The following is a 10,924-nucleotide window of genomic DNA, read 5'->3' on the forward strand; positions in this document are numbered from 1 at the left end:
TATTCTCTATTTTTATCAAGAGTTCCGTCTACTAAGTTACTTAAGTTGAGGGGCCGAAAACCTAAAACATGATTGTTTAACCGTTGTCTCGTATAATAATCTTTGCAGCTTCTTTATATCAAGATTTTTGTCTTAAAAAAGTGGAAGTACATAAAGATGCCTGATCTTCCATTCCAAGTTGGGGATTTGGCTGAGTCAAGATGCTTTGAAAAGGTGGTTATCGTGGTGCATGGTTTAGATGCAAGGTATAAATTCTTCCTTCTCTAAATTTGTTTTATTGTGATAACATGCAAAGCATAGGAACCTAAATAAGAAAAGAATTTTTGGATCGGCATTGGCTTCTTATGAGACACTTTTATCAAATGTGTATTAGTAAAAAGTAAAAACCAATTATTTGTGGTTCTTTCTATCAATTGTTAAATTGCAACCATTTTATAACAATATACTATAATATGGTTATGGCATTGTGTAATTCTCATGGATGTTGCAGTGATAGCAAGAGGTATGGTGGGGAAAGCAGTACTTATTCTTTCTTTTTAACACAATAGATTCTGATTCTTCATACTTCAGTGACTATTCTGTTGCATTGAGTGTTCTTTAAATGTGGTTACTACAAGTGTTCTTATATCTTTCGCAAACTCAAACCCATGACTTGAATAAGATCTCTTTGATTGAACACTTCTACCAAATTTTGTGACAGACTCTGCTGTGAACAAACTATTTTGGTTTTCTTTGGTAGCCTGTCTATTTAGAGTCTCATTCTTTGTTTTCTTCTTTTTCTCCAATTATTTCATCTGTTTCCTTGTCTGTTCTCTCTATTTTTTTCTATATTCTGTAAGAGATACTCACTCCTTTGTTTTTTGTGTTTATCAATTCCTATGTGTTCTAAGTCTCTATTTCTCTTTGTTCTCTGTTTTGTTCTTTTTGATTCAGGATTAGTCGTTCTCTGAAAGGGTTTGGGGTTTGAGGTTCAGGGTTCTGGGTTAAATTTATAATTTTCACACAATTATTAAAGAGTAAGATATATCTTTGTTCACAGTGAGATTTTTATTAAGTTTCCGGTATATTTTGATTTTTTTTAAGAGAATAGTTTTTTAGTAGGAAGAAGACCTTTTTTGGTGAATATTAACACCTTTATAATTACTACTTCCATCAAATAATAGTTATCTATAAAAGCTACACCAGTTTAACTCAATCATAATTTAGTTTTTAATTATTATTTATTTATTAGTCCATAACACATAATTATTAGAGAGTAAAATATATCTTTGTTATAGTAAGATTTTTATTAAGTCTTTGGTGTATTTTAATTTTTTTTAAAGAGAATAATTTTTTTAGTATGAATTTAGTGAGTGGATATTAATCCCTTTATAATCACTATTTTCATCCAATAGAAGTTATCTGTAAAAATTACTATAATTTAACTCAATCATAATTTAATCCTTATTTATTTATTAGTTCCTAAAATCATGAATATTAATTCTTAAATTTTATATAATAAAGAAATCAAATAAGTTATTTAAACATGCATATGAAATGAAAGGAGTAATTTAAGAAGCTTCCACTAAGTTAATAAGAAGCTTTCTTGTCCTATTAGGGAGTGACTAGCACGCGCCTCATGACAAGTACAAAAACAACAAATATCAGAAAAAATTCTCACACTCACTCATGAAAAGAAAGTTAAGTGGCGAATGTGAACACATGAGAGTGAAGTGTGTATGCATACACATACAAAATACGGATCCATTTCGTTCCAATACTTGCCTCTTTCTTTTCTTTACCTGCTACTTCTTGTTGTTCTGTTCTTGCTACATTTTGGCGCATTTTAGCATCAAACCACCATACCCTAAAAAAGCATTATCCTCCTTCTTTTTTCTTTGCTTTTCTCTTTTCTCTTTCCCTCTTCAACAATAATAATGGCAATCATTTTCATCTTCTTCTCCCTCTGAAAACACACCCTCTTTACAGATCCTGTTATTTCTCTCTCTCTCTCCACAATTTGTTTTCTTTCTTTCTTTGTAGCTACCAAAACAATTTGCTCAATATTTATAGAGACAGAGGGAAAGCGGCTTCTAAAGGTTTCAGCTTTAGATCTGAGGGAGCTAAGGTTGTTTGAAGCAATGGAGACACCCCATGTCTCTTGGTCTTTCACATGAGATGAAAGTTTCTTGCTTTCTTCTTCTTTGACCCTTCTTAGTCTTTCTTGTTCTTGTTCTTGTTCTTGTTCTTCTTCTTCTACCACCTTACTTGGTAACTTTCAATTAAAGTACTACCTCTGAAAGAGGGTCTCATATTTTTGGTAACAATGCTGGCCATTGGGGGACATGACACTAGTATCCGCACAAGCTCTACTTGCACAGCTTTGCTCAGAGAACTTGAGGTCTTTCTCTTTCTTTGGTGTTTCAGAATTCTAGGTTTTGAGGAATTTGTTGGGTGCAAAAATGAAGATATGGGGTGTTTCTTTTTCTTAATGAAGAGTCTGCTTGTGATGATTTGTTCATGATATGCCTACTCCTTTATTTTCTTTTCTTCTTCTTCTTTTTCTTCATCATCTTCTTGTTCTTGGCTATTCTCTACCCAATGATGTCTTCTTTCTCCTCGGGTCAACTTTTTGTCTGTTCACTGTGTCAAAAGAAAAAAAAAGCACTGATAGGGTCTCTATAGGTTATTTTATTATAGGGCGAAAGGGGCATTGTCTTTCTTCATTAGATTGATTACCTGAGTTGAAAAGGTCTTTTTTTTCAGCTTTTTTATCTTTTATCTTTTCCTTGTTTTTTGGTCTAAAGTTTGATGGGTTTTTTACTGTATAATTTTTAAAATTCACTGGATTGGGATTCTTGATGCATTTTAAAAGTTACCAGTTGAATAGTTGGTATCGGGTTTTCGGGTTGACTTTGTCTTTATACTGTACTGTTTGTTTAATCTTGTTGCCTTTACGAGATATGATGACACTAACATGGAACCGATTTCTAGTTTGGTGGCAATTTGGTTTAGCTTTGGTGTAGTGTTTTATAATTTTTTTTGATTTTGCATATTTTGTGTGTAGGAAGTTAATAATACCAAACTGTTTGTTGTTTTCATTTTTAGTATATTCTTCATTTGGTACATTCTTCCACTACTTTTTGGTTAGGCCTTGTTTTACTTTATTTGCATTTTTGAGCAGCACAACAGTTGAGGATGAACAGGACTTGTCTGTCACTTAGGAGACTTAATGAATATAAAAAAGAAAAAGGTTTGTATTATGATATAAACTGACCCATGAACTTTCTTATAGCTCTGGACCGTGGTTATGGGTTAATAAACCTTTGATTTTTGTGAATGATCAATTCATGTAAATATTCATTTCTTGTTTGTGCAAGCTCCCTGTTGTTTAAATTTTTTTCCCTAAGAAAAAGTAGTACATGTGGCAATTAAAATGCTTTTCTTTACCCCTGTTTTCTTGTTTTATAGCCTCATATCAATCAGTATATTGATCCTCCTTTTATTTTATAACTCATTTTTGCCTTTTATATGTGTGTTCTTTTGATGTTGATCGCCTTCAAAAGGTCTTGCAATGCGTGAATGAGGTGCATTCTCTTTGTAGTGTGCTTGGGTTGGATTTTGGTCAGACCGTGGGTGATGTTCACCCAAGTTTGCATGGGACTCAGGTGGAACAGTCGACTAATATTAGCAATAGCACATTGGAAGGTCTAGAGCAGGCCATTCTCAAGTTAAAAATAGAAAGGAAAACTAGAATTTCAGAAGGTGATTTTTCTGCAGCATACTTAATTGCTTTTCGTTTGAATGGTTGTTGTAATTTCTTCCCTTCCTTTAAAAGTACACTATTTTTAAAAATGCAGCTGAAGGATGTTATGGCAAAACTATTTGAACTTTGGAATTTGATGGACTCTTCAAAAGAAGAGAGAAATTGTTTTATGAAGATTACTTCTATTGTTGAGACCTCAGAATCAGAAATCACTGAACGAGGTGTTCTTTCAACAGAAATGATAGAGAAGGTCTGGAAGCTTCTTTCAGTTCCTTCTCCCTTTGTTATTATTATTTTTTCATTCTTTGCAATTTATTTTGTGGAGATGGAGCTCCTAGACTGAAAATTCCTTTTTTAGGCTTCAGCAGAAGTGGACAGGCTTGCCAAACTAAAAGCAAGCAGAATGAAAGAACTTGTTTTTAAGAAGAGGTCAGAGTTAGAGGAAATATGTAGATTGACTCACATTGAACCAAATCCAAGTACTGTGGCCGAGAAAGCTAGTGCATTAATAGATTCTGGTATGTTCCTATGCATTAATAGATTATTTACCTATAACCTCCACGTAGCTTATGTTTCAGAACGACTTTCTTCTGCTACATACTTTTGTTTTTCAAAGCTTTTAAGAAGCTAACAAAAATAAGGGATTATTTCTCTTAAACAAGTTGAGCCAAACACATATTTAGTACTTATTTAAATCTTTTTTTTTCTTTTGAAGATTTACCTGGAAATGATCTGAGTATCTGACATTATGCAATGGTACTATTTTTTGTATAGGACTGGTGGATCCTTCTGAGCTATTTAGCCAAAATCGAAGAACAGACAATTAAGGCAAAAGATGAAGTTGAGTAGAAAAGAAGTAACAGATAGGATTGATAAGTGGTTTGCTGCATGTGAAGAGGAGAATTGGCTTGACAAATATAATCAAGTAAGCCAGAAATTATATTTTATCATTTGTATAGCTTCATAAGCACGCTGGTAGGACACAGGCCTGCCAGGGTTTTGCCTTCTTTCTTTGTTTTTAGATCTCTTTATTTTCTTGCCCAAACTCTTGTACTTTTATTGGAAGTTTCAAATGATATTGAATACATTGTATTTTTCATTAAAAAAGGGAGATTCTTGCATGGATTAATCAAAAGATCACTTGCACCAATACACCATAAAAAGTTGCATGTCAGATGAACTGAAGTGGACTACACCATAAAAAATTGCATGTCAGATGAATTGAAGTGAAAGTTGATGTAAAAATAGTTTGGAAAAGTGAATCCAAATATATCAAGATATTTATAAATCACAATTTTATTGTAAGCTTGAGTTTCCTGTTTGTATCTATGTGATTAGTAAGTATAATTGGTCTCACTTTTTTCTGTGTATCTTGTTCAAACTAATTGTTATTAATTTAATTTCATTTATGGACAACTGTTATTGTTAGATTATTTAGTTTGTCCTCTGAAGTATTAAAAACAATTACAGGATGACAACCGTTACAGTGCTGGGCAATGCACTCACATTAATCTTAAACGTGCAGAACATGCTAGAATAACTATAGGCAAAATTCCAAGTTTGCTTTCATGAATGCCTATGAAACTATCCATTATTGACAGTGCCATTTGAACTTCTGATGATAGTATGTTTTCTTTCAGCTATAGTTGACAATCTTATAAACAAAACATTAGCTTGGGAAGATGAAAACAAGACATATTTTTTATATGACGGGACGAGCTTTGAAGTGCTGTAATTAATTCTGGCTCTTCTCTTTATCTTGAAGCATTTTTTAAGAAGGTAAATTTGATTGTCAATATTATCTGTAGGTATATGTGGGTGTCAATGCCATGCAACAGAAAGAGGAAGATAAGAGAGACGACAAAGGGTAAATTTACTTGTCTATACACATTTGGCAATTATTTGTTGTTTGTCCACAAATTAACTTGTCTGTACACATTTGGGGCTTGGGGTTCATTAATCAATTGAAATACTATTTCAGTATATACATACATACATACATATATATATATATATATATATATATATATATATATATATATATATATATATATATATATATATATATATATATATATATATATATATATATATATATATATATATATATATATATATATATATATATATATATATATATATATATATATATATATATATATATGTTTAGGGTTTTTTGGTTTTTTAGAGATTTTAGGGTTATGGGGATTTTTAGGTTTTTTGGGTTTTTAGGATTTAGGGTTTAGAATTTAGTGTTTTTTAGCGTTTTGGGTTTAGGGTTTAGGGTTCAGGGTTCAGGATTTGGGAATTTGTTCCAACTTCAGAAGAGTTAGTTCGGTATGTATCATTGTGGAATAGCCAGCCCGAAAAACGCTATAGTGGGATGACCTATGTTTTAATGTTATTTATAATAAATATTTTGCTATTAGTTTTATATATTAATTAAATATTAGGATTTGGAAAACTTTAACCGATTTTACAATGTTTTAGGATATATTTTATGATATAAAGATTTAAACATTTATTAAAATAGAAAAGATATCACATCATTTAAATAATTTTTATTTGATACTAAACAATAATTAGAAAATATCTCTATATAAATTCGATTAGAAAATAAAACTTGATTATAATGCATGTAAATTTGAATTTTGAGTAAAAGAGGTAAGAAAGTTATATGAATAAGGGTCTAATAGTTAAAATTGACAGTCCAAAAAGTAATTTTAAAACTGACGGTCCAAGTCCAAATAAAATTTGTGTTGGAAATAAAACACTAGAGTGAAAATAGCCAAAAAAACAAAGATGGTGTCGTTTAGAGTTAGAGTTGTGAATTGAGTATCTCTCTTTTCTGACCCACTAACAGTGAGCGCAGCCATGAAAGCAAACAGTCAATAGAAGCTGCAGAACTGCATTACAACACGATTTGCCCACTCTGGCCATCATTTTGGCTGTGAAAAGCATCGTTCCAACCACAACGGCCAGGTGGGATATGATGATGCTTGGAGGAGAAGTAGGGTGCCATGTGTGACGCTCGGGCACAATAGCACCAATATTGCGCACAATTAACTACCATGCTAGGTAATAAATTAAAAAATCTTGCTTCTATGTTTTTTATGATATATGACAGTCCTAGTAATTGTGGTCCTTATGAAATTATGATAACGAATAAGACTTAATATATATTTGTTTTTTGATAGAGTAGTTCCCTTAGCTTATGCTTATGTCCATAAGGCCCATGATATTGATACTTGTTTGATCTTGGCACCCTCACCTTTATTTTTTTGATAAAAATGTCTTTAACAGAAACTATTATATAAAATTAAACAACGAAATTTACGGAAACTAATTTTACAAAAAGCTAACGAAGTAGAGGGTGAGAAGAAGAAGAAAATGTATGTTAGACATGGGCCTGTCCATATGGGTTATATTTTCAGCCCACATCCCACAGCAGCCCAACTCAGCTGACGCAATTATCAAACAACCTAACCCGGTTTACCAATTACAACCCCGAGTGCTAGCATCCCAAGTTTTAGAATCAATCAAACAAACCTCAGTACCAAGAACCCTATGCCTTGACAAACCCTAACGTCGATTTAAATCGTTTGTTCGCACTTCAATCTCCAAGTCATAAATACACTCTTATCTCCCCATTCACTCGCATTGGCTTTTGGTAGTTGAAGTCTTTCATTGTTGTCAAATTCAGATCAGGTTTTCCTTTTTCCCTCTCTTTTTATCTTATCGATTTTGGTTCATGCCATGCCTCTGTAACTTTCTTTCTTTGTTTCTTTGTTTCTTGCTTTCTTCGTGTAATACCTGCAGCAAGAATTTTGTTTCTGTACTTTATAAACCACCCATTAAAACTTGCAAGTCATCTGTGCAAGTAATTAAAGCGGTCAATTGATATATCTTGGGAATAAATTTTTACATTATCACTTGTATTATTAAATTTTCTCTGGTGCATCCACTGTGAACACCTTAAAAATTGACAATGTATTTGAGATTGTACTAAGCACTACATTTTAGCCAAATGCACCATACATGTTTAGCAAACTTCTTCCTCATACATGCTGGTTTTTTCTTTCTCTTTTAAAGTTGAGTCTGTCTATTATTGTATAAGCACTTAGATATCATATAATATATTTTTATAATTGAAGAAATCAGTTTAAACTATTTTCACATAAGATATAAGTTGTTTTCATCATTTATCCTAGAATGCTTATTGAAATAAGGTGAAAACAACTTATGGACATATCATAAGCTATTTTCATAAGTTTTTGCAAACACTTACAGAAGGGCAGATAAGCCCAAGTAAACTTTAAATAAGCTCTTCTAAACATACCTTAATTTGTTCATTGCTTAGGAATGTGAATGCGTGGTTCCAGCTTGAATATATTTAAAATGCTGAGAAATGTGATTATTTTAGTAGGGATCTGGTGCCAAATCCAATTTCTCATATCTATAGATTCTATACATATGATTGTTGAAACCACATTGAAACTCATCAAATTTGCTTCTAAAATAGTCAAGCTAATAGAAATGATTAAATACGTGTATGGGCATACATGTAGTTATCTATTTGCTTTTATTAGTACCTGTTCAACTTTTATCACAAGGATAAAACTTTAAAAAAAAAAGAACTCATAACTCTCATAGTTATTAGTACTGGCTTATAGTGGTGCTATCATGATGGAGCAGTTGAGAGCATCATCTCAACTGCTTTCAAAAGCTAGTTGTATTTCATGTAAGTTTGTGGCTGGCTAAATTGGCATCTAAATTGCAGCATCACATCCTGGATAGATGAAATGACTGCTATGCTCTAGATATTGAAAAATTTGAAATATCTTCTTTGCCCATCCCTGATTGTACCTTATTTACTCGTTAAGAGGATTTTTGGTGTCCTATACCCATCCATGCAGTGAGGCATTTTAGGATTAGCAGCCTCTGTTGTTTATTACACAAACTCATCACACATTGTGAGCCATAGGAATTTCAAGCCTACTCTTCTCATAAACACAAGGAAATTGCATAGCCCACCCCCTGCTACAGCATATTGCCACTACTTCACCCTTGTTTTTTGCATCGTGAAGCCGCATATGCCTGTTTCTCACTCTCTGCACTTTGCTCTCTCAAGTTTCCAGCAGCCAAACTCCTGTTCATGCTTTGTTGGTCTCTGTACCCTCTGCATTTTCCTGTCCCTCAGCCTCTCTTTCATCCTTTTCCAACCAAGCCCAACACTGTTTCTCCAGTTTTGATTTGAGTACTTTAGTTTTGAGCATGTTATATAGAAACTATTTGCTTTGGTGTAGCAGCTGCTTTGCTGTACCATTATAGCATATAGGGGTCAGGTACTGCACTATAATGTGGGGTTATTTAACTACTTTGACTACATGACCAAGGCATTTAGCTTTTACATCCAAAACAACACTAGTTTTGACAACAGGAAATAAAAATCTGTGTGCTATTTTTAGAGGTTATTGAGATTTGGGATTTTAGTACCTTTGTGAATGCTGCTGGTAGTGGTTGATAGGTTGCAACTAGCAAGCTTGAGTCATCCTTAAGTTCAACTTTGCGAGGCTGATAATAGTTGTATTGATTTAGTGGTTCCAGTTTTCAAAATTAAGTTGAAGGTTTATAATTTGTAGTTTCTAAAGTAAGCATTAGAAATTAGAAAAAAACTGTCTTTATCTGTTTTAATCCCAGTTGTTGTAGTTGAATAAATTGGTTAAACTGTTGTATATGTCTTTGCAGTTCCCATTTTTGCATTTAGGTGATAAAGAATTTATTCATTTGAGTTGCACAACTTTACCAGTACCAACAATCCAACACCATCAGGCCCTACTAACCTGGAAGGTGTGCAGTTGTTCTTTTTATTATTGTTGTTGGAGACAAGTGATTTGGTTATCTCCATTTTTTGGTTAGTTAGGAAATATGGGAATCTGTGAATTAGGGATTGAGAAATGTTTTATGATAGTTTTGGTTTGCCTGTTATGTTTCCTAAAGACAAATGATACTATTTAACCAATCAGATAGGAGCCTTGCTAAAGTATATTTCATTTACAATATCTCTATATGCCCCATGTAGTTCCTTTTTGGACTATGGTGGTGTAAATTCTATTCTGATTGGATCGTCCAATTAGGCCAAGGGTTTTATTTACGCTTTACAGCATAATTTGTGTTTGTACAATGCAAAGTTGTAAACTAATTTTATTTTATTTTTTTGGTTTTGCTTAGTTCTTTACCATGGTTACTGCTGGAACCAAAAAGCCTCAAGTTTCAGTACCTACACCACCACCACCACCTTGGAAAATCAATTTGCAGAAATATGCTGAATCCCGTGCTCTCGAACTCCATAGTCTTCAATCTATCATAGAAAATAGAGTAAACAATGATTATAGGTCTCAAAAGAACAAGAGAAGAAGGACAATTGTGTTTGATAACCAAATTGCAAGAAAAGGGTGCAGAAGAAAGAGGCAGAAACTGGGAATAATTGATAAAGCCCTTGCCAAATCAGGTTTGGAGGAGAATCACCAAAAGAAGCTTCCTCGATGTGTTCATCGGAGATATGAACTAAAGAAAAACCTAGAGAATGGTTTTTGCACTTCTAGGGATGTAACCAAGAGGCTGAGAACTCATGTTTGGCATGCAAAGTGGTTTGCTATGACCAAGCTTTGGGGTTACCACCTTCCTTTGTGTCTTCAATGAAGGTAGGTCTTTTTGGGTAAAATTAAAAGCTTATGAAAGAGTCTATGGGGGAAGTTGAAGCAACAAGCTTGTGAATGTTTAAACATTCCCTTGGAAACACTAACAAGGATTGTGCATGTGCTTACGCAGGGGTAAAGGTTCGAGGGCACTCTTGAAAAAGGCTCAAACAAGGGGTGCTTGTACATGATGCAAGCTATTATACTGCCCTCCAATTGGAGGGTCCAGAGGTAGTTTATTTTAGTTTTAGTTTTAGCTTTTTTGTTGGAATTTTCTTCTTTTTCATTGTTATACATCTGGGTCTAAAAGACACACTAAACTGATGTTCTGATTCAAACATATTGAAATGCATGTATCAAATAATTATTGTGGGCTCTCAGTCCGAAAAAGTAATGGTTTAATTTTATTTGTTTTATTTAAGGCTCTCTTGTATACATGATTCATTAATGTCTGTATTAAGAATGGTGCTGGAACCCTATC

At 33.1% G+C, this 10,924-nt stretch overlaps 1 protein-coding gene and 1 pseudogene across 1 annotated transcript; both read left to right on the forward strand.

Moving 5' to 3' along the window:
• The first annotated feature begins 1,636 nt into the window (after positions 1-1,636).
• On the forward strand, positions 1,637-10,119 carry LOC100795512 (65-kDa microtubule-associated protein 6-like; annotated as a pseudogene).
• LOC100794981 (uncharacterized protein C05D11.9) lies at positions 9,986-10,447 on the forward strand. The gene has a single exon (XM_041015313.1). It carries the CDS (start codon positions 9,986-9,988, stop codon positions 10,445-10,447), a length of 462 nt encoding a protein of 153 aa, XP_040871247.1.
• The last annotated feature ends 477 nt before the right edge of the window (positions 10,448-10,924 follow it).

The sequence above is a fragment of the Glycine max genome, chromosome 5, assembly GCF_000004515.6.
Source record: "Glycine max cultivar Williams 82 chromosome 5, Glycine_max_v4.0, whole genome shotgun sequence".
NCBI lineage: Eukaryota > Viridiplantae > Streptophyta > Magnoliopsida > Fabales > Fabaceae > Glycine > Glycine max.